The following is a 25021-nucleotide window of genomic DNA, read 5'->3' as shown; positions in this document are numbered from 1 at the left end:
GGCCGGCCCAACCCTTAGGCGACTTAGGCGGTCGCTTAAGACCCCGGCCCAAAGAAGGCCCACCCCAGAAAAGGCCTCAAAAACAATTGGGGCATTGGGCCGCCCCTGCTGATTAGATAGATGATTACATGACCGATTGATGAAGATATAGCATATGAATGATGATGTGGTATATAAGTGATGATATGGCATAACACAAAAAATTTTATTTTGATGATGCATATATAAGTGATGATGTGGCATATGAGTGATGACGTGGTATATAGATATCCAATCGTCAAGTGCCATACACACACACATACACACTATGTTAAATTTGGATCCAGGAGTTACTTTTCAGCCACAAGTGTTATTGTTCAAGGGGGTTCTTCAAGTTCCACATGCCACCAACATCTAGTAGCTTAGATGCCTGAACTGTGGCCCCCCCTTAGTCTAGTATGGCATCCTCCAATTCAAGAATTGTGTGGATTTTGGAAATAAACACCTCCCAGACAACCACCAACCACAGAATCAAATATCTGCCAGCAAACGCACCTTCAACATATCCACGCCTCCCATCATCAACGCAAAAGACGCTTCGTTCATAAAATCAACGCACGTGAAACAGGACGCCACTCATAAGCCCTAGAAGGACACTCCCACGTGGACATGTGCCTCCCTTAGATCCTGCCCATCATGTCCTGTCGATCCTGCAACGAGACAAAATCCTTTGTCCCCGCCCTCCTCTCCCTCGCCGGACCAACTGCGACCCACCGTGCCCCAACATCAGCCCAGGAGTAAAAAGAGAGACCCCGTAGAGGCCATTAAAGAGTTATATACAACAACCTTAATAGTAGTTGCGGCACTGATATCACTAGAATCTTCTTAATCTCAAAAATTCTTCGCCCTATGCCTCCACTTCCCATTCCATAATATAAAGTCCTAAAGTGAAGGGTAAATGGCCCTCGGTCTTTAAAATTCCGCACATAACGCATCTCATGCCGACACCACATAAATGCACCCAATTTTTTCCCTTTTTTTATTGCAATCAGCAGCACCAATGCCATGGAATGGTGTGAACCGAAATCATTCTTCATACACCAAACCTCACCACACCTCACTTGAGTACCCTTTTTTTTTTTTTTACTGTCTTTTCTTCAGAATTGTACAAAACAAAACAAAACGAAAGGAAGAAAGGTCGTAAGAAAAGAAAAGACCTTTCAGTCCTCTACAAATGTACACTCCCTCTCGGTCACATATTTACATTCCAAAATAACAACCCAAACCATCATTGCACACCCGCCACGTGGCACAATTTCGAGTCGCCGGCTGCCTCATCCCTATTCCGCCTCCCTCCCCCGCCTCGCCGTCCTCGGCTGCCTCAACAGCTCGATCAGCGCCTCCGCCTGAAATCCAGAATCGATCAACCAATGACCAAAAAAATATACAAATAAAGCAATCATAATAAAGTGGAATTTTTTTTAAAAAAGTATTAATTAAAGAAATAAATAAAAAAATTACCTCGAGTTTGGCTCGGGTGGTGCCGGACTGGGAGAGGGCGACGAGCGGCGGGATGGCGCCCTCGCGGGAGACCATGGCCCGGTAGGCGACGCTTTCCTCGCAGATCTGGCGGAGCGTAAGCGTCGCGATCTCCTTCTGGCGCTGGGTGCCGACTTCGACCATCTCGACGAGGACCGGGATGCCGCCCTCTTCCACCGCGGCCGCCCGCCCCTCCGCCGCCGCCACCAGCGAGTTCAGCACGTACGCTGCCTTGTCTACCATCCCGGACTCCGGATCCGCCATCAGCTCCAGCAGCGGCCGCATGACCCCCTCCTTGACGGCCCGGATCTTGTTCTCCCGCGTGGAGCACAGCGAGTAGAGGGCAGTCGAGGCGTCCTTCTTCCCCCGCGGGCCCCCGGTCTCGAGGAGGTGGACGAGATGGGGGATCGCGCCGGAGCGGCCGATGGCGATCTTGTGCTCGTCGACCTGGGAGAGGCGAAGGAGGGCGCAGGCGGCGTTCTCGCGGGCGGCGGGGGTGCCGGTCTTGAGGGCGCGGACGAGGGGGCGGATGGCCCCGGCGGCGAAGATGGCGTCCTTGTTCTCGTCGCAGAGGGAGAGATTGAGGATCGCGGTGACGCCGTGCTCCTGTAGCTGGGGGTCCGGGTGGGAGAGGAGGGCGACGAGTGGCCGGACGGCGCCGGCGCGGGCGATCTTGAGGCGGTTCTCCGGGTTGTGCTTGGCCAGGAGGCGGAGCACCATGGCCGCGTGGAGCTGGGTTTCGACAGGGGCGGAGGGGGACTCTAAATCGGAGATGAGGCCGCGGACGACCTCGTCGGAGTAGTCGGCGGCGCAGGACATGAGGAGGCGGTGAAGGGCGGCGCCGCCGTTGGAGGCGGACGGGGCGGCGGAGGGGAACTCGCCGGAGCGGTCGCTGTTGCAGTCGCTGAAGGCGCCGGAGGAGTCTCCGCCGTCGCTGAAGTTGCGGGCCATGTACCTATAGTTCGCAAGGCTCGCGGTTTCCATCCAAAACTTCTACCCACAGTGGAAAGAGAAGAAAAAGATGGTGCCTTGCGTTCGAGAAGGGGGAGGGTGAAACATAAGAAGAGGAAATATGCGAGGCTCGGGGACAGGGCGGGCATACCGGGGAGAGCTGACACGTGCGAGGGGCCAAGCCGTACGGAATCTCAGTGGCGTGCGCACGTGGGAAGAGGGGACGCCTGGGGTGGTTGTGGTATATGGCTTCTTCCGTTAGCAAGAGAAAAGTCGGGTTTTGGGCCAAATCTTCTGCTTTTTCAGTGACAAGATATTCTCTCTCTCTCTCCTCCTTTCTCTCTTCCACCAAGAATCCCTGAGATTACTTACTTGATCTGACTGGTGTTCTTTTTTCTTATTTTTTTGTTTTTGTTTGATTTTCTAGTTTTAGATTTCGGTAGTTTACACTTGATAAAAGGTTCTACATAGTTGAAATATTTGGAAAGTGAAAGAAAAAGAAAAACTATGAAGTTGAAAATTTCTGCTAAAAATACAGCATTTTATTTCCATGATTTTTATGGAACTTGTTAGTTATACCTCAAGGGTCTTTTGAACTAATGCGCCAGATTGGTTGCAGCAAAACAAAAAAAAAAAAAAAAACACATGAAAGCGTAATTATCATCTAAATATGCTTGCTTCTTTCGTATTTATTGGAAACATTCATCTTTTTGATAAAAATGTTGACAGATAAAAATATATGACTTTTTTTTTTCTAAGTATAGTGATAATCATTTCTTTTCTCAAACTAACAAACTTTCTAACAAATCAAACATACAGATGTTTACTTTTCCATGGATAAAAAGGATTCCCCTTTCCATGAATTCTTTTTGCTTGGTTGGGGAGAGAGCTGGTGTAATTTTTTGATCCATCTATTTATTTTCTTTTATTTTATGAAAAAGAGAATTTTTATAGTTACCATAGTTTAAAAACTCTTCACCATCTCAGTGTAAGCCATAAAATTAAACTATTGAGATCTAATTATATTTTCATCTTATTACTTGTAAAAACATTTGTTTGATTAAACTACTCAACCATCTATACCCATCTAGATCGCCACTTTATATCCAGTTTCTCTATTTATCTAATCCGAGAAAAGATATGTTTCTTTCCAATGTACTCTTTTTCTTTAATTTCTTAATTTTTTATTTTTGTTCCTATAAGTAAGACTAAAGAAAGTCTAGCCGAAATTAATTACACCTAAGGAATTCGATCCAAAACCTCATCAAAAACTTTCAGGCTTCCATCCCTATCCCAAAAGCTCTTGTAACTTAGGGAAGAGGACCTCCTCCAATAAGGATAACTTTTCCTACTAAGACTCAAGACCTGCGGGTTCCCTCAATCAGTGGTACGTACAAGAAGGCGGAGATCTAGTTGGTTCAGGTAGTATTCGGTGATAAGCTCCAACTGGATCAATTGGCCCAAGAACAGGCTATGTAAGATATTGATTATGAGCGGTTCAGGGTGGGATCAGAAGGTCTGAAAAATTCCACCCGACCTCCCCCAGGGGGGGTGAAGGTTCCTCTTGGAGACTGCCATGACTAGATTTCAGCTATGTCATTGATATCAACAACTAATGACTTTACCAACTAAGCCGATTGGTACCATTAATCCTTTTTTGTTTATTAAAAATTAATTTCAATGTGTCTATTTGGTTGGGGAGAGAGCAGGTGTAACTTTTTGATCCATCTATTTATTTTTTTTATTTTATGAAAAAGAGAAATTTTTATAGTTACTATAGTTTAAAAACTCTTCACCATCTCAGTGTAAGCCATAAAATAAAACTATTGAGATCTAATTATATTTTCATCTTATTACTTTTAAACACATTTGTTTGATTAAACTACTCAATCATCTATACCCATCTAGATCGCCACTTTATATCCAATTTCTCTATTTATCTAATCCGAGAAAAGTTATGTTTCTTTCCAACATACTCTTTTTCTTTTATTTTTTAATTTTTTATTTGTGTTTTTATAACTAAGGCTAAAGAAAGTCTGGCCGAAATTAATTATGGACTAGATTTCAACTATGCCATTGATGTCAAAAACTAATGACTTTACCAACTAAGCCGATTGGTACCATTTCTTTTATTTTTTGAAAAAGAGAATTTTTATAGTTACCATAGTTTAAAAACTCTTCACCATCTTAGTGTAAGCCATAAAATTAAAATATTGAGATCTAATTATATTTTCATCTTATTACTTCTAAAAACATTTGTTTGATTAAACTACTCAACCATCTATACCCATCTAGATCGCCACTTTATATCCAGTTTCTCTATTTATCTAATCCAAGAAAAGCTATGTTTCTTTCCAATGTACTCTTTTTCTTTAATTTTTTAATTTTCTATTTTTTTCTTATAACTAAGACTAAAGAAAGTCTAGCCGAAATTAATTACGGACTGGATTTCAACTATGCCATTGATGTTAACAACTAATGACTTTACCAACTAAGCCGATTGGTACCATTAATCCTTTTTTGTTTATTAAAAATTAATTTCAATGTGGCTATTTGGTTGGGGAGAGAGTAGATGTAATTTTTTGATCCATCTATTTATTTTCTTTTATTTTATGAAAAAGAGAATTTTTATGGTTACCATAGTTTAAAAACTCTTCACCATCTCAGTGTAAGCCATCAAATTAAACTATTGAGATCTAATTATTTTTTCATCTTATTACTTCTAAAAATATTTGTTTGATTAAACTGCTCAACCATCTATACCCATCTAGATCGCCACTTTATATCCAGTTTCTCTATTTATCTAGTCCGAGAAAAGTTATATTTTTTTTCCAATGTACTCTTTTTCTTTAATTTTTTAATTTTCTATTTTTGTTCTTATAACTAAGACTAAAGAAAGTCTAGCCGAAATTAATTACGGACTGGATTTCAACTATGCCATTGATGTCAACAACTAATGACTTTACCAACCAAGCCGATTGGTACCATTAGTCCTTTTTTGTTTATTAAAAATTAATTTCAATGTGGCTCTTTGGTTGGGGAGAGAGCGGATATAATTTTTTGATCCATCTATTTATTTTCTTTTATTTTATGAAAAAGAGAATTTTTAGAGTTACCATAGTTTAAATATTCTTCACCATCTTAGTGTAAGCCCTCAAATTAAACTATTGAGATCTAATTATATTTTCATCTTATTACTTCTAGAAACATTTATTTGATTAAACTACTCAACCATCTATACCCATCTAGATCACCACTTTATATTCAGTTTTTCTATTTATCTAGTCCAAGGAAAGTTATGTTTCTTTCCAATGTACTTTTTTCTTTAATTTTTTAATTTTGTATTTTTGTTCTTATAACTAAGACTAAAGAAAGTCTAGCCGAAATTAATTACAGACTAGATTTCAACTATGGCATTGATGTCAACATCCAATGACTTTACCAACTAAGCCGATTGGAACCATTAATTCATTTTTGTTTATTAAAAATTAATTTCAATGTGGCTCTTTGTTTGTCAAAAAATCCATATATCATGAATAGGATAATTGATTTTATTTAAAATTATCTATTTTAATTTTTGTTACAGACCTCGTATTTACCTTCGATCGATTGTTAGGCCAGAATTCTATCCTCATATAAATTCCAAACCCTCCTTGAAATGGATCTCATCTATAGATTTCAGCTTTAAGGAAAATATTTGAGGGCAGGATGATAATACATTTTTCTATCTTTTTTTTCCCTTAGTTTCTTCCTAGATTTGTAACAATAGTGGGATCTATAGAGAGTTTTTATGAACATCATCTAATTAATATAAGAAGGAAAACATGGGGCACAGAGATATGGAGAAGGAATCTCATTGCTTAGTTAAAAAATTCTAAATGCCAAGTGACGGAGCACAAACGTCTTAAACTATAAATTATAATAACTATACTAAATACCTTCCCTTAGGAGTATCTAGAAATTCTATTATTTTCAACAGGTATAATCCTCAATATAAGTTTTTCTATAATTAAATAAACATTTCCATTTAACCACACATATCTCGAATATGTAACTCAGTATGAGTGATATTTTTTATGGAGGACATCTCAAGAAAAAGAAAAGAGGAGGGGGACATCTTTGACCAAGGAAGTTCTAGAATGAAGATTCCATGGTCCATCCATAAGACATATTATTGTATGAAGTCAAGACAAATGGTTGGGAGATGTGATGCAAATTTATACACTATAATAACTATACTAAATACCTTCATTTAGGAGTATCTAGAAATTTTATTATATTTTCAACAGGTATAATCCTCAGTATAAATTTTTCTATAATTAAATAGACATTTCAATTTAACCATATGTATCTTGAATGTGTAACTTCATATGAGTGATATTTTTTATGGAGGACATCTTTGACCAAGGAAGTTCTACTTTTCATAAAAATGAAGATTCCACGGGTTTTCAATAAGACATTTTATTGCATAAAGTCAAGACAAATGCTTGGGAGATGTGATGCAAATTTATAAACTACAATAACTATACCAAATGCCTTCCTTTAGGAGTATCCAAAAATTCTATTATATGTTCAACTTGTATGTTCAAATATCTAACTTTGCATGAATGACATATTTGATGGATGACATCTCAAGAAATAAAGGGACATTTTTGACCAAGGAAGTTTTATTCTTATGCAACAATAAGAGATATTTTTGCATAAAGTTAAAACAAACTATAACTACATTTCTGAATGATGAAAACTGACATTGCACTTACCTACTACGAAGTTAAATAATATTTGAGGAGGTGATGCCAATTACTTTATATGGTGATTCAACCGTAGTTATATAAGGACTTGTGCGGGCGTGTGTTTAGTCCCACATTGATTATTCGCTGGGTAGAATTTAGGTACTTATACAGGATCAAGAAATCCAAATAATAACTTATGGCTAGCCATTTTGGGTGAGGTCCTGAGTTGTTACAAATGGTATCAGAGCGGACCCGGTTCATAACCTATGTGGACTAGGGGACACTGCAGCATGGATCCATTGGGCTGACCACGGGCCAATTGCGGTGTTGGTGATTAGATTTGAACTCTTATCCAGATGAGGACGTTAAGACTTGAATGGGGGGAGTATGTGAGAACCCGTGCGAGCGTGTGTTTAGTCCCACATCGGTTATTCACTGGATAGATTTTAAGTACTTATACAAGATAAAGAAATTCAAATAATATTTTTTGGCTAATTATTTTGGATGAGGTCCTGGGTTGTTACAAGTTATCATAATTACACTACAAGAAACTTGGACATTAGCGACGCTTTTTTTGGCTATTAGCGACGCTTTTAAGCGTCGGTAGAAACCATCCCGACGCTTTCCAAAGCGTCGGTAAAGCATCGCCTATGCTACAGTGGAAAAAATATTTTCCGACGCTTTTAAAAGCGTCGCTAATTCCAATTTAGCGACGCTTTTAAGCGTCGCGCTTTACCGACGCTTTAAAGCGTCGCTCTTTACCGACGCTTTAAAGCGTCGCAAATTACCGACGCTTTAAAGCGTCGCGAATTACCGACGCTTTAAAGCGTCGCGAATTACCATTTGCCAAAAAAATAACCAATTGTGGTCGGCATCTTCTCCTCCCTTCAGAAATACAAACAACCTCCTCGATCAGTACCTTTATTCCATCTATGCGGAGGGGTTGGGTTTGGCTATATAAACAGTTTTTTTTTTCAGATCTGCCGATGTGGGACTAAAATGAGATGATTTTTTGGATTCCGACGACGCTTTTAACGACTCTTTTAAGCGTCGTTATTTAACGACGCTACAAAGCGTCGTTATTTAACGACGCTACAAAGCGTCGTTAAAAGTTCGACGACGCTTTTAAGCGTCGTCATTAGCCGACGCTTTTAAAAAGCGTCGGCAAATGTTGACGGGGAAAATTTTTTGCCGACGCTTGGAATAAGCGTCGGCAAATAAGAATCACTAATGTCCAAGTTTCTTGTAGTGTTAGAATACTTATAAAGTAATACATGGTTTGCTCTAAAAATCCAATTGGGTGCCTAGATAGTTCATACATGTTAAAAATAACCGGCTACATATTTGGGTTGCAGGACTCATGCGAAAAGAGTGTTTATAGGCAAAGTACCAGGAATTAGGACTTTGGAAGCTGCGTAAAGATCATAGCGTTGCTCATCATACTTATGTTGGAGACAACTGCCATTTGAATACGAGAAATTATATTGAAGACATAAGAACACATGGTATTGCATTAAAGAAGGTGACTAGCGTGCTCAAGTCTTAAATAATTACTCTCTTTATCTATTTATCTACACACCCTCCAAAAAAAATATAAAAAGAAAGCTGAGATAAATAGGTATGGCATTCTGCAATTTTATTTTCTTATCTAAAAGGTTTATAAAATTCTATTCTTATATTTTCCTGACAAAAAATTAGGAGAAGAAATAAAGAGAGAGAACAAAATTACATGAAAAAACTCAGGGTTCTATCAAAAGCTGCTCACTCTGCCCTTCTTGCCTCTTTTCTCATTGTTGTTGTCCTTTTCTTCCAACGAATAGTTTATGATTCAACATCTACATCAGTATTTCCCCTGAACTGTATCTCCCAGCAATATTATAGTATGAAAACAACAAATTTTCCTGAAATCCATGACATAGGTTTTTTCACTTATGGCTAGTGGGCATAATCCAAGTAGCCATGCAAAAGATACGTCTCAGATTCACTATCTCTTGTCCAATTTATGAGGTTGATTCTTGCATTAAAAATAAGTGGGTAGCAAGACAAACAATCTGACTCCACATTAATGGAGAATAAATATTTAGCACCTTGCAATTGGATTGCACAAGCGCTGGAAAATAAACGGGAAGCGTGGTACTTCCTCGCCATTCCAAATTCTCCACTAAAATTATAATCTTGACAGAGACATTGATAAACATCGCTACCACATTTAATTTTATGTCGTGTAGGTGTAAGATCACTCTCTTGAAATTTGGCCATCCTTTTTGATGGAGGATATTGGTGCCGAATTGAGGAATTTGTTGGACAGCCACACGTCCCCTTCAAATATGAGAATCCGTGCAAGCATGTATTTAATCCCAAATTAATTATTCGCCCAGAAGATTTTGAGTGCTAATATGGAACTAAGAAATCTAAAAAAATATCTTCTGGCTAGCTTTTTTGGGTAAGGTCATATAATTGTTACAAAGAAAGAGAACAAACACTTACTTACTCTTACTGCTGATTTCATTCAAAAGCGAAGGAACAAGTAGCATGAATCCATTAGGACTGACCATGAGCCGATCGTAGTACTTGTGATTAGATTTAAATTGATTTGAACTCTTAGCCCGATGAGGAGCATGTAAGAACTCGTGTGGGCGTGTGTTTAGTCTCATATCGGTTATTCGCTGGATAAATATTGAGTACTTATATAGAATTAAGAAGCTCAAATAATACATTCCGGCTAGTTATTTTGAACGAAGTCCTAGGCCGTTACATTAACTATTTCGCTGCTCGATTGGCTAATTAGATTAATCAAATCTAAAGAACTGCCTGGGAGAAGATCTCGGGTGTTTTTATTTAAAAACTACTACTACTAAAAACTAAAAAAAAAAGTAAAAGAAGACTCTAGGTCCACCTGATGGGCGATCTAGATTCTAGATTTAGAGAATCAATGAAATCTCATTTGTATCTATTTTCTAGTCTTTGACCAGACCCAGGGATCATCGACCTGGATGTCAACCGGCTTTGCTTTGAGCTAATTTTTAAAAGTGGAATTTGTCAGCTTCCCAAGGAAGTGCTAATTAATTGAAGTCGATCCCGGACCTAACAAAGCTAAGGATAATTTATTGACCACGACCAGACGTGTGTACAAGTCTTTAGAGGCAATGCAACATGACAGAGGTGTGATTTAAGCGAAAAAGCTTAATAGACAAATGCCTAAGTTTGTGCTAGCATCGCGGTGTTGCAAGTGGGTGAGGTCAAGTTGGTTTTGAGTCTGACTTCTGTAAATTTTATATTCATCAGATTAGAGTGTAATTTTTGATATTTGGACTGGTCTGAATTGTTCTTTTATGATAGATCTATCTAATTATTCTAGGTATATTGATAGTAGAGCTTTGGTGACATCAGAAGGTGTTGTACTTGAGCTAAAAACTCGAAGAAAAAAGAATATGTTGATGCAACCGATTATGGCGAGGTATAAATCCTATTACAGCATGTACGATGCAAGATGTTAAAATGGACGAGCTTTTCAAGATAAGCATGGTATGGCAAAAGTTTTTTCTTGGTTTTCCACTTCCCTTGAGTTTGGCAGATGATAAGCGCCGAATCCCCAAATACTTCGATTTCTTCTATTCCCAGGGTCAAGGCAGCGATACCAATTGTCATTCCAAAAACTCCGGCCATTTTATTTATTCCGAAAAGTTCGAAGGATCAGAAAAAAATCGGTCCGGATCTACTGCGGGAATGATTTGGAAGATCCAAAACTAAAAACAGGGGCCAAGTCGAACGCTCGAGTATAGATTCCCTATGCTCATGTGAACGGCCGGCCCGTAGATCTAAAAGGATCCATCCATAGGCCTGACCGAAAAGTTTGTCCACGAGAAAAAAAAGGGGAAGTAGGGCAAAATATTATTTTGACTGGCCACTTTAAGAATTCAGCTTTCATACGCTTATTCACAAGTCCTAGGAATCCACCAAAATGGATGAAGAGAATAGAGAAAAGGCAATAACAATTTCCATAATAAAATTCTCACTAATTAATAACTTAAATATCTCGAGTATAATTACATTAGGAACCCCAATAGAGTATTTATAAATAATACAAGAGAAACCCATTTTTATACTTTCTATTATGGGATTCTAAATCTTATTCTAACTTGAAGAAACTCAATTACTAATTTTCTTAATAGCATTAAAAGTTCTCAAAAAGAAAATCTCAAAAATCAAAATTCTCTATAATTAACTAATATCAAACTTTTCTAATAAAACAAAAAATAGATTGCACACCAAAACTTGCAAGCTCTTATCCTAAGATTTATGCATATAGAACCCGCAACCCATATGGTAGACACATGCACTTGCATGGTCCCATGACCTGAGCATTCTAGTCTCAAGCCCAGTGTTGGGCTCAAACCCACTTGCCCAACAAGCTAGGCACTGGAGTGTCATTTAGACTTGAAGAGCCCAAAAAATGACCTGCTATAATCCATGCATAAATAAGCTAAAAAGGAAGTCTTAAAAGTAGTAGCGGTGTCTATATATGTACTATAACACCAGAAGATTGGATCCACCATGCGATGATGCAATTCTACCCCACAGAAAAATATATTTCCCCCACGTTTTATGATGATGATGAAAGATCAATTCGTAGATTATAAGGTCGAACATGCAGTAATAGACCATTGCACATACATCAACATACCACATATTTGCTAGATCTATCTCATTGGTACATATTAGCAGTATCCATAAACCAAAAAAAAAAAATTCTTTTGGTTGAGGTATTATTTGTCAACAACAAAAAAAAAAAAAAGAACAACGAGCATTAGTCGAATTTATTTGCAGATATCTTTGAGGACTATGATTTTGGTTTGAACTAAAAATCAATATTCCTCTTTAGGTGTATTATTCCAAATGTAGGTGTTTGTTTGACTTGTCACCATTGAAAAACATCTTTTTCTTTCATTTCCTAGGTGGGTTCCATGTCCAAGCCACTGGAAAATTGGCTTGGCGGCAGCCGGAGAGTATAAAAAGTGCAAGCAAAAATCCTGCACGGCTGCCTTCATTTTTCTTTTCTTCTCTGAGATCATTGTCAACAATTTTGATTGGCAAAAGGAATAATGTGAATTGCACTATGACCACAAACGTTAAGTGGGAGGGAAAGAACTGTTTGCTTAAAATCTAGGCCTAAATCAAGGATGAAAATGATATTATTAGTTTTAGCCTCACCAACCATGCCGCCTTTTTAGCAATAGTGAGAATCACTCCTTACCAACGATACCCAAGAATCAGGGAGCATCACTTTGACTTAAGAATTTTTGCGTATTGTGCCGCCATTTAAAAATTTTTCTAAACTATTGTAAAGTGTAAAGAAAACTTTTTAATAGCAAGAATTCTTTAGTCAAAGTGACGTTCCATGCTTGTTGGGCTGCATGGTTGGTAAGGAGTGATTCTCACCGATCAAAGTTTTATATCTTTGGTCTTGTAAACTTATGTATAACTGTACCATTGAATATTGGCGAATGTTTGAGACTTTAATCCAATAAATATTAATCCAACAAAAATGTCCTAAACATTTTTATTTATATCAAAATTCATTATTTAAAATAATCGAATCCGATTAATGCAGCATAACCTGACCTAACCTAACCCAACTAACCTGGCATTTAAGTGGTTGAGAGATTTAGGTGGTTGGACTGTGTTAGATTGACCTCAACCCAACCCGACATGCTCAAGTTGCAGCCCCAGTACCTTTGCTTTTAGAAAAATACATTGAATATACAAATTCTAATATATATATATATATATATATATATATATATATATATATATATATATATATATATATATATATATATATATATATATATGCATACCAGAGCAACTTGAATTTCTTCAACATCTTTTAAGACACACCGTAGTTTCATTTTTTTCCAATAACTTTTTGAGATTGCTCTTCCAAATTTTAATGTTTTACGGCTGAAATACATTGAACTTTCAAATCTTTTGGTAAATTTGCCAAGCTATATAAAATCCCATATGAGTCTATGACATTTGCCTAGTCAAAAATAGTTACCATTGAAACCATTCCAATAAATGAGTCAATTAGAACACTAGCCAACCCAACTATACCTTCAAGTCGGATTTCCAGCACATAAACACTGGGGCTCGTTTGGTTTGCGGGAGCATTTTTCCTCCTAAGACTATGATTCCTGGGAAGCAGATTCATAGGGAGAGGATACTTGAGAAAATACTTTTGGCATGTTTGGTTGACCATGGAAAAGTGATAGATTTTGAGAGTGCTTATGTTTGGTTGACCATCCACTTTCCTAGAAAAGTTATGTATAATTTCTATTATATCCTTAATAAAAATTAGATCTTTAATGCCTCTTTAATGTTGAAGGGCCTTTTCGGAGAAAAAAATGGAGTGATTCCTGTCTTATAGGAAAGTAACTTTTCCATGAAATATGGAAATCATATTCCCATGAGAATACAACTTTTCCATCTCTCTCATTTGAAAACTCCAACCAAACAAGAGATATCCCATTACTTTTCTATTAACCACACTTTTCCTCCTCCTTTTTCCACGAACCAAACAAGCCCTAAAATGCACCTAATGAACTTTTAGGTTAGTGTCTTCTCTTATAAATCCTTGCATTGCAAAATAATTTGCTATCAACCAGATGTCCCCTTATGGGCCACACAAGACTTTCATGCGCGGGGCGCAGATCAGCAACCTTTCAGTGTCATTGGCCTGCAGGCCCCCTGAAATCCTTCTCACTGCTTTCACTTCATTGCAAGGTCCCAGTTCACCCTTCACCTTTATCCACACTCGAAAGCTCCCTGAGAGGAATCTCTCCCAGCTGCGTCCCACTCCTGCCCCTAGACTTGAGCCTCCGATGACATCCAGACTCTAAAGAGGTGATGTGCCAACTTGACTCAGTAATCAGATGAGAACCAGAATAATTTCCTTTGGATGGCACCGAAGACCTTCCTCTGAGAATGAAGCTTCGTCTTCGAGTCCTCAAGTGAGTCGCTGTTGGGACCAGTGACTTTGCGTGTACAGCTGGGCTCGGAATGCAACAACAGTGTTGACACCATCACTCTAAGATGCTTTAGCTTGCTTACTGTTAAGCATCCCTCCTTATGCATTTAATTATGCTCGGAAGTTGTGGGATGTGAGTCTTCAATGTTTGCTTGGGTAATTAAAGCTTCTTTGACTACTTGTCTCAAGGCAAACTTGTGGAACGTTGGTGCTTCATTAGAAGCTGGCTTTTGAGATTTTAAAGAGCTGAGTAGGAGTGGAAAAATTCAGATTAGTGTGCTGGAATTTATAGCTGTTACTTTGACTGCAGTTCTGTGTCTCTTCGGTAACTTGGAGAGCTTGATGCCTATTCTTTTCAGTTTTTTCAGCAACCTTTCCACTCTTTTGTTTTGGAGCTTTTGTGTAGCTTCTTCCTCCTTTTTCTCATTTCTCATTTTACCTACAAATTTTTTGTCATTTTGTGAGACATTTGTGTTTCTTGTAAACACTTTGTAATCCTGCAAAATTAGTGGAATTGGACTTCGGTCCCGTGGACGTACATTAATTGAGGGAACCATGTAAAAATCTTTTGTGTTCTTGTTTTGCTTATTGATTTCATCATTGATTTACACTTGTAGGGAACCATTTTTCCCAATACTTACCTCCAAACACTCTTGCATGAATCTTGACAGGCACTGGTGGAAGATATCCCCCCCCCCCCCCCCCCCCCCTCTCTTTATGTATTCACAGCTGCTCTCCTGGTGGATATCTTAGCATCCTTGCTTTCTCCAGTTTCATAGAAATCAATGCAGTCATAGGGGACGCGGTTTTGATGTCGAGGAATAATAGTCCTAAGAACATACACTCGTCGTGCTTATATACTCTTGGACTTATCCATCTAAATACCTAAAATTTTAGATAAGAACTTAACATGATATCAGAGCTCACCGATCGTTCTAATTAATCTACGTAGGCCCATGCATGTTCATTTCACTGAATTTCGATTTTGGAACCTAACTTTAGAAAGAATCATTTGGCTTTAACGTACGTGCTGTTTCCAGTGGTATCATCTAAGGGCATAACCAGGAATTGGGGCAGCAAAATCACACTACTTTTCCAGATGTGGACCTTACTGGATAAAGTCCAAAAGAACTATACCCGGTGAAGACTGTAGCAACAAAATACAGCATGTACAGTGAAAGAATATAGATTGTATGCACATTGGAATTTTTGATTGTCTAATGCAGCATTGACCGTAGATCATGCCTTTGGCTAGAAAGAAGTATATGCTTCTCTTGATGGTAGTCATTTGAGGTCATGATATGGATTGGATCATTTCTCTTGTTCCAAATCATGGCTTAGTAGATAAAGGCCAAAATGAAATTAATGGATCTTTTGGGTGCAACAAATGACTTGCAAGGGGTAGGATAAAACAGCACAATTTATAATTGGATCATTTTTGATTCTCCTGCGCAACATTAACCATGCATCATGCCATGGGTTGGAATTTTATGCACCTTGATTTGGAAATGATCCAAATGCTGGATTTTGAACGATAGATGGGATGCTAGCTTTGTCTATGCTTAATCTTTTGCTAATTTTGGTTACTTTTTGTTACCACCAATTAATACTCGATCTAGTAGGTGGAAAATCACTGATAGATCTAGGCATGGAGATGAAGATCCGATATACGCTTTCATCCTATGTATGGTAAAGAAGAAAAGCTTGAAGGTTGCAAGAGCTGATCTGGATAGAAGCCGTTCGATGCTTAAGTTACACGGAGCTCTATAGAACAACAGGAGGAGAGAGAGGAGACATGGAAAGTAGAGAGAGAGTAGAGAGTATATATATATATATATATATATATATATATTCTTTCATGATATGTGTTGTAATATATACCTGGTACCTTAGGCCTCCTTTTATAGATGGATCCAGATAAGAAAAACCAAAAATCAGCTCCCCTAATATGAAACATGTATATATACCTGGATACGAGGAGTGGACACGTATGAGGATGGTCATCCTCTAATATAGAACACACGCAAATTGGTGCGGGAGCTGACCTCCTATTAGATTGCTCATATATATCGGAAGGCGAACAGTGCAGCCGACTGGGTCGCCTCTTATGTTGTCCGGCACTCTTGGAAAATTCTCTGGACTAGCCTAGATTGCACCCCATACTGTTTATTTTGTTTACTTTCTTTTGATATGTCTGATTGTATTCACGTTAGAGATATATGAAATGAAATACTGTTTTGACCTTAAAAAAAAAAGTGTTTGAACTCTTACTCACTATTACAGATTCTCGCCATATCACCAAGGGAAGACAGGAAATGGAGTAACTCAAAAAATAAGAACCTTCTTCTTCTTGAGCATCTCGTTTGGGATCGGAAATGGAGGACAAATTGCCTTTTGGCTCGATGAGTGGGCAGCAAGCAAGCCATGAACGAATCTTATGCCAAATACCTTTCTCATGCATAGGGATCTTTTCATATCTGTGGCAAGATTCATGGAAAATTTTCAACAGAGTATCGGACTGTTAACTCTTTCATTCAGAGAGATAACGAAGAGTTTGAACTCTTACTCTCTATTATAGATTCTCGCCATATCACCAAGGAAAGACTGGAAATGGAGTACCTCAAAAAAATTCTCATTGGAAAAGCTTGGGATTGCATGGTAGCTACAGTGTGATGGTTGTTGTGGAAGCAATGAAACAAAGCTAATAAGACGAGAGGAGCATTAGAAAAAAAAAAAAAAAAACCGGAAGACGAGAGGAGCATACGACAAAAGGAATCGAAAAACAAGCTAAAAATAAAGAATTTATTAAGGGCCCTACCGGGTTCGAACCGGTGACCTCTTGATCTGCAGTCAAATGCTCTACCACTGAGCTAAGGACCCCTGTGTACTTTAATGTTCTCACATCATTTCTTAATTTCGCTTATCTTGTTGTGATGTGGCTCATGCATAATGTGATTGGATTGATATATTGGATCTAGTCACAAAAGGAATGGGGAAATTTTGCCATGGAATAGAATTTAGAGACAGAGAGATGAAGTAGAAACATGTTATTTCAGTATTTGGTATAATTAATGCATTCCTTGGTGAGTTATGTTGAAATTTTGTTAGATGGCAATATGGCAACATGATGCTATATGGCTCTGAATGTTTGGAATTAAATTCATATAACATGGATATGACCAAAACGTGAATTTTGAGACAAAAGTGAGGTAAAATCTTCATGGATAGAGAGAGAACGGGTATACTAGAGGAGGAACAGAATTTGCACCAGTTGATGAGATGGTGATGGAGAAATTATTAAGATGGTATGGCTAATGCAATGAAGATTTGAGGAGGCCTTGGTAACAAGAGATGCTAGGAAATTTGTGGGAGCGTCTAGAAAGCCATCACAGATGGTACTTGGGAGAAAGGAATCAAAAATTTCCTTTTTTTTCATAGGATTTACCTGAAATATATCAGCAATTCTTAGTCACATAGCTAGAATTTTCTTCTGCTTACAAAATTATATATTCATGGCTTCTATTTTCATTCTAAATATATAAAATACAAGATTTATTCCAATAATTAGTTTACGAGATATGACAAGTCATTGGTTGAGTTCATAAAGATGGTCTTTTTTTTTTTTGAGTTCATTGTTATTTTTCCCTTTTTTGTTGATTAATTGATGCTCTGACTATGTTATCTATAGGTACAAAACGGAACTAAGTCTTTGCTCCTCAAATGTCAGCACCAGAGAGCACTTCACCCCCTCTTGCATCATGGTGCCCTGTCTATCTTGCTGTATTTTGCAGACCAAACTGTTTTGATAAATTTTTTACGAAATTCTGGAATATCAAGTCTATCGTACCTGATAATGAGGATGTCTTCGTGCATCGGCACTAGGTTAATCATTGTTGGTAAAGAAATATCCATATGATTGATTGATGGAAGTTAATAGCAATACATGATTATGTAGCTAATTGTAATAATCTAGGATCTCCTCCAAAAATTTTAGTCGGAAGTTTTATTTAAGCTTGTTAGCTTTGTATAAATACTCAAGATCTATCTAGTGCATAGCTGATACGAGACTAAACACACATCCGCACGGATCCTTCCCCATTTGAGCTCTAGCATTCTCGCTAGGTTAAAGGTCCAAATCTATTCAAATCAAATCACAAGCATCACAATCGATCCGTGGTCAACTCTGATATTTCCGTGCTGTAGTATCCTCTAGTTCACATAAGCCATGGGTCAAATCTACAGGGATACCATTGTAACAACCTATGATCTCACTCAAGAAGACCAGTAGGAAGGTATTATTTTAGTTTCTTGATTCTGTATAAGTAGCTAAGATCTACCCAATGCATAATTTAGTATCATAGAAAATCAAAATTTACGATATAGGTAACATAAAATATCCCTAATTTTCCGCGCATGATACAAAATGTCTATAATTATATAGATGGTTGTAGTTAGAGATCCTTATCTCTATCAGCAGCAAAATTCAACCTAATGTGTTAGCTTATCTCACCGAACATCAAGAACATCCCGTTAACTCCAAGCCAATATTTGGAGCTATAAAATTCAGAAACCATCCTCATTATCGATTTAAACAGTTATGCTCTAATTTTTTAGATTTTCTGAGATCTAATTTATCAAATCTAGCCTATCAAAATAATAAATAATTAATTTAAAAAATTAACAGACTAGATTTTACCTTAATCAGTGGGCCGGGAGAGATCCCACTCTCTGTCGTCCATCTATAATTAAATCAATTGGAGATTATAAAATCAGAGTGAATAAAGTAAGCTGGATTTGGCTCTACCCAAATCACAGAGAGAGGATGGTTAAAACATGTTCTAATTTCTCCAGTTGCTTTCTGCCGGTTTTAGGGTCGGAAGGCTCGCTAAAGAGCTACAAGAAGAACTATCATTACACGAAGTCGGCATTCTCATGGCAGCCAGTATCAGCCTATGCTCTATAGTCCAATGCCACCTGGGGAGAACCATTCTGAATGCAGTTTTGAAGGGGCATAAGCGTCAGCTAAGGGCCTTTCTGAACCCTGAGGTGTTCATGAAATCACTTCTATGTTACTGGGAAGAGAAATAACTTGTGGAGTCTTTGATCCACCACTTACCAAATAATAGCTTTAGATTCATCCATACAAGTAACCTTGGTCTTGTAGTCCTTTTGCCTGTAGAGTGCTTTTGTGTCATAAACCTAGCTATGACTTCTATTTTTCATCATTTAAACTTTGTTTAACATGATGACCTACTTTTTATCTATATCATAATGCTTGCAAGGTGATCCATCGGGGACCTTCGATATAGTTTTGCAAATCAATGAAAAAAAGGATTACCATGAGAAATGATTAAAAAAATTGAAACTCAAATCACTGAAGTCGCAGCCGATATACCAAGAGCGATGATTAAATGATTTTATGCTATTTATGACAGATTGTTCAAGGTTATGATTAATTAAGCAACTGAAATTATGGATCAAAATCATAGTTGATTGATCAAAAATATGATGATAAGCAATTAAATCCAATGGTTATCTTTTCTTTGACTGTTTATTTAATTAATAAAAATTTGATTTATTGAAGTCATAAGTAGTGGAACAAGAGAATGGCTTGATCAATTTATGATTATAGTAAAATATTTATGGTTATGATTGCTTCATCGGAGGTTACAAATTATGATTATGGCTGTTTTAAAAATATAAGATATAGATTATAACGTGTTCATATCTTGGTCTACCTATTATAATTTCATTAATGGCTCAATAAAAGTTCATGTTTTCATTATACTGCAGGAGGTATACATTGACAATATATTTATGCAGAAATTCTATCAACTAAATAGTTAGAGCAAACCAATTATTCTAAAACTTATATATTAATTAATTAACCAGTTAAAGTTAAGCAGTTATTCTTTCTGATAGATTTTTAACCTATGTTCTAATTAATTTTCTTGATGGCTTGAATGCGAGAAATGTCTTTTTTTCTAGAGTGCAACAAGTGGCATCATGCAAACAAGGATACCTGAAAATAGTTTCTCTCGGAGAAATTACACTATTGCAAGAAATAAATATATAAAAGATAGCATATTTTCTTTGATAAATTGTGGGTTATAGTCTTCAACTCATAATCTTTCTTCTATCGTATCTTGAAACTATTTTATGTCATTTTAGGTAAACTCTTCTGATGCAAAAAGATAGTCAAAATAGGGAAGAAACGACTCTTTAGAGTGAGAAACTCTGAGGAGAGAGAAAATTCAGTAACGGCTATCTTCACCGGTGGTCGGAGTGCTCTGCTGCTGGCCGGTGTTCGGTGGCGGAGAACGAGGCGGGCTAGCTATTGCCTGCCCTGGTTCGAGGGTTCTTTTCTTTTCAGGTGCGAATGGGCCGGAAGAAGGGGAAGCAGCCGTTGGTGGGAGCGACGGGCTCGGTAGGGGAGCAGGCGTCGGGGGCGCCGACGGTGGATGGAAATGGTCCGACGGAGCTGCCCGCGGAGCCGATGAAGAGGACGTGGGCGCAGGTCGCTGCTCAAGAGAAAGGTACGCTATTGGGGGGGAAAGGGGAGCGGCCCGTTGGCCGGGCTCGGCCTGGACCATGGGTTACTCACCGGCTGACGGAGTCGGAGGTGGCTCGCTTGAGCCACCACTTCTCGTCAGTCTTTGAGCTCCCGGGGGAGCCCATCGAGGCGGCACGCCGGGAGTGGGATGGCCTCGCCGTGGTTGGCCGGAGCCTTGGTCGGCGGGTGCCGGTCGAGTGGGTGGCCAAGGACGTGGCCGCCCGGCTCAAGAATGCAGGCGAAGTGGTGGCGGTCTCCCTCGCTGAGGACCACTTCGCACTGCGGTTTAGGTCGCCGGAGGGCCGGGACCGTGCCCTGGTGGAGGGGCCCTGGGTGGTGGCGGGGCAACTTCTTGCCCTGGAGCCGTGGTCGCCGGATTTCTTACCTAGGGAAAATCCGGTGAACACGGCGGTGGTCTGGCTCCGGCTGCCCGGGCTTCCTCCAGAATACTGGTCGACTTCGACCATCATGGATATAGCTGCCAAGGCAGGGCGGCCTTTGGCAGTGGATGGTGTCACGGAGGGACGCCGTGCCATGGGGTTTGCGCGTGTCAAGGTGGCGATTGACGCCTCCGCCCCCCTCCTCCCCGGAATCCGGATACTCGGAAGGACGAAGGCTCTCTGGCAGCCGTTCGTCTTCGAGAATATCCCGGATTTCTGCGAGCAGTGTGGTAGGATCGGCCACCTCGAGCTAGGATGCCCATTTGGGGTTCCGGCGACGACGGGAGTGAGCCTACCGGGGGAGGTGGCTCCCGGGCCGATCTATGGCCCGTGGTTGGTGACTTCCCGCGCCCGGCAGCCACGGGAGCAAGTGCCACGGTCGGGGAAGGCGACGGAGCCCTCGCGTGGGCCGCCGACGCAAGCGGGGAAGGTGTCGGAGCCCTCCGGTGGGCTTCCCCCTTCTCGGCCCTCCTCGCCGGCCGCCTCGCCTAGGCCTCCGGTGTCACCACCGGACCTAGAAGGTTGGCAAAAGCCGACCAAAGTGGCCCGTCGCCACTCCCCGCCGGTGGTGGTAGAGGCCCCGGCTTCCGGTGGGCAGAGAGGGGGCTCCCGTGTTGACACGGTCATGGGACGTGTTGACTCGGCTACAGGGGCGAGTTCGAGCTCGAGCTCGAGTGGGCCGTGTGAGGTCCGGGCCGGCCAGTTGGTTCAGGCCGGGCCGGCTGCTGGTTGGGTGGGCCCGCACATGGACCTGTCCAAGAAGCGGCCCAGAAATGCTGGGCCGCTACTGGATGTGGCCCGTCAACCCGGTAAGGGGCGCGCGGGACCCACGGGAGATCGAGATCGCGTGAACCGTGTGGTTCACACGGTGAATCGCGCGACGGGCTCCCAGGCCCGTCGCGCGGTGGAGAGAGCGTGGCCCAGTTTGGCTGGGCCACGCGTAGAGGACTCAGGGAAGGCCCCTGTGGACGAGGGCCTTCCACTGTTCATGGCCCACTTGGGGCCTGCTGTTGGGCCTGAGTCGCTGGCTTTGCTGGCGGGGCCCAGTGAGTCTGGGTTCCAGTTTAGGGCCCAGGCCCTGGGGGTGGTTCCGCCGTCTGAGGTTCCTATTACTTTGGGCCCTCTAGAGGTGGAGGTGGGATAGGGGGTTGTGGTCGCGAGTGGGCCCAATTTGGGCGATGCGACTATGGCTAGTGCACTCCCCGTTTGCGGAGACTGCCCTGCGAGGGACCCTCTGGCAGGGCGGGACGCGCCTGCATTCGTGGAGCCAGGGGTAGGGGACTCGAGTAGCCTTGAGGGGGCGGTTAGTAGGTCCGCTGATCATTCGACGGTTGTTCAACGGGTGAAGGCGGCAGTCTTACGAGTCGTGTCCGGGGCTAGCGTCGATGAGGGTCTGCGAGACGACCCTGATCATGAGTTGATGATGGACCCTGCGGCCCAGAGGGTGGATGCACCTGTGGCCGACCTCTCGGATTTTTCCCCATGAGGATTCTTGCGTGGAATTGTAGAGGGGCGGCTAAGCCGGCCTTCATGTCTTCATTTAGGCGGTTGGTTCAGATCCACAGTCCAGAGATCTGCCTTCTCTATGAAACACGACTATCCGGTAGTGGACTGGATCGTGTAGTACGCCGGTTTGAGGTCGACTGGGAGTCATATGTAGTTGAGTCCCAGGGGTTGTCCGGGGGTATTGTGGCTCTGTGGAAGCGGGGTGGGGCTACAGTCGATGTGTTCCATAACTGCTCCCAACAGGTCCTGATGATTATTTCGGCACCTAACGCCGCACCATGGGTCCTGAGTGGTGTGTATGCTAGCACTGACCATCGGACCAGGAGGGTCCTGTGGGATGAGCTCACCCACTTAATCGCTCAGGGTCTTCCAACGGCGATAGTGGGTGATTTTAATTGTATCTTGGAGGGGAGTGAGAAACGTGGAGGTAGGGCTTTTTCTGACACTGTGGATAGGAGGGAGTTTCGAGACTTTCTTTCGCGAAACGGCCTAGTGGATCTAGGATTCTCTGGCCCGCAATTTACTTGGTGTAATAACCAGTCTGGCCAAGCCAGGGTGTGGGAGCGGCTCGATAGGGCTATTGCTTCCTCTGACTGGCTTACCAGATTTCCGTCCTACAGGGTTAGTCATCTACCCCGGATTGCTTCGGACCACTGTCCTTTGTTGATTTCGACTGTATCTGGTTCTTCTCACCAGTGCCCCTTCCGCTTTGAGAAGGTTTGGTTGTCTCTCCCTCAATCCTGGGACATTGTCCGAGGAGCTTGGAGTCTGCCGGTTCGTGGTGACCCCATGCAGAGGGTTTCACGTAAATTGGAATTGACTAAGCGTCGGTTACGGCGTTGGAACCGTGAGGTAGTGGGGGATATCTTCAGGAGATTGGAGGAGGTGGAGGCTGCGATTGCCGACCACCAAAGTAGAGAAGACCAGATGGGTGCGCTCCCCGAGGCCGATATGGTCAGCCTTCGGGGTCTCCTCGCCACTCACCACTCGATCTTGCGGCAACATGAGATCTTCTGGAGGCAAAAATCCAGAATTCAATGGGTCAGAGAGGGTGATCGAAACACTAGTTTCTTTCACCGCTCTACGATTATCAGGAGGCAGAGGAACATGATTCGATCCTTGCGGGATGAGCAGGGTCACCGGGTTGAAGGCGATTCGGCCATCACCCATATCCTGCTTGATTTCTTTCGCTCTCGTTGGACGGAGGATTGTGAGTCCGATCCTGCCGGTCAGCTCCCGAGGGCTGCTTCCCAAATCAATACGACTGAGAATGCTATGTTGGTTCGTCCAGTGACGGAGGGGGAGGTGCGTGAGGCTATCTGGGCACTGGGTGCGGATAGGGCCCCTGGTCCAGATGGTTTCCCACCTTTCTTTTTCCGGAGATACTGGGGTATCGTTCGGACTGTAGTGGTGGAAGCGGTCTTGTGTTTTTTCAATCAGGCAGGTATGCCCGACGATTGGAAAGCCACATTTGTCACGCTTATACCAAAGCGTCAGGACGCGGCCGAGCCGAGTCATTTTAGGCCGATCAGCTTGTGTAATACTTTATACAAAGTTGTGGCAAGAATACTGATGGATCGTATGAAGCCCCTCCTCTCCGGCATTATCTGTCAGGAGCAGGGTGCTTTTGTGAGGGGTCGGAGTATCTCCGACAACGTTATGGTGGCCCAGGAGATGATGTGGGATCTTCGACGGGCCTCGCAGCGGCGGAGTTTGATGGCCGTCAAGCTAGATATGGAACGAGCTTATGATAGAATCAGGTGGAGTTTTCTTAGGCTAGCTTTGGAGAGCCTGGGGTTCCATGAGACTTGGATTGGGTGGGTTCTAGGGTGTGTCCGGGGATCGAGGTTCTCTATCTTGGTCAATGGCTCCCTATCTCCTTTCTTCAGTTCTACTATGGGGCTTCGGCAGGGATGCCCGTTATCTCCGTATCTATTTATTATTTGCTCTGATGTCTTGTCTCGGGCATTGCGGGCTGCGTGTGCTGCCGGTGAGTTGGGGGCCTATGACCCAGCTCCGGGGGCCCAGCCGATATCACACTTACTATTTGCCGATGACTGTCTCCTCCTGACCCGGGCTCGCGTAGCTGATGCTCGGGCTATCAGGAGGGTTTTGGGTGCCTATTGCACGGTATCCGGTCAGAGAGTGAATGGCCAGAAATCCTCCATCTCCTTTAGCCCTAGCACATCACTCAAGGTTCGACGGGGGATTCGGAGGATTCTGGAGATGCCTGAGCAAGATGGGACCTGGACCTATCTGGGTGTTCCGATCTCGGGCAGGAGACTGCGAGTTT

The 25021-nt window shown here is 41.5% G+C and overlaps 1 protein-coding gene and 1 non-coding gene across 2 annotated transcripts; both read right to left on the bottom strand.

The window, feature by feature from the left end:
* Positions 1 to 995: 995 nt before the first annotated feature.
* Positions 996 to 2592, bottom strand: LOC120106814 (ARM repeat superfamily protein). Its single transcript, XM_039119865.3, has 2 exons — positions 1501 to 2592; positions 996 to 1385 (listed from the first exon to the last, which is right to left on the bottom strand). Exons 1-2 carry the CDS (start codon positions 2500 to 2502, stop codon positions 1320 to 1322), a joined length of 1068 nt encoding a protein of 355 aa, XP_038975793.1. The 5' UTR covers positions 2503 to 2592; the 3' UTR covers positions 996 to 1319.
* A 14445-nt stretch (positions 2593 to 17037) lies between these two features.
* Positions 17038 to 17109, bottom strand: TRNAC-GCA (transfer RNA cysteine (anticodon GCA)). The gene has a single exon. It is a non-coding gene; the product is annotated as a tRNA-Cys (tRNA).
* Positions 17110 to 25021: the final 7912 nt, after the last annotated feature.

Source organism: Phoenix dactylifera, chromosome 15 (assembly GCF_051530095.1).
Source record: "Phoenix dactylifera cultivar Ajwa chromosome 15, Ajwa_hap1_PhDact_Kaust_v1.1, whole genome shotgun sequence".
NCBI lineage: Eukaryota > Viridiplantae > Streptophyta > Magnoliopsida > Arecales > Arecaceae > Phoenix > Phoenix dactylifera.
The sequence above is the reverse complement of the archived record's forward strand: the minus strand, read 5'-3'. Positions and strand labels throughout refer to the sequence as shown.

What these genes read in the sequence shown, in the direction of transcription:
- LOC120106814 (XM_039119865.3), bottom strand. Translation starts at nt 2,502, where the DNA reads ATGGAAACCGCGAGCCTTGCGAACTATAGGTACATGGCCCGCAACTTC. An exon ending in CCACCCGAGCCAAACTCGAG is followed by an intron (nt 1,386 to 1,500) that starts GTAATTTTTTTA and finishes TCTGGATTTCAG; the next exon opens with GCGGAGGCGCTGATCGAGCT.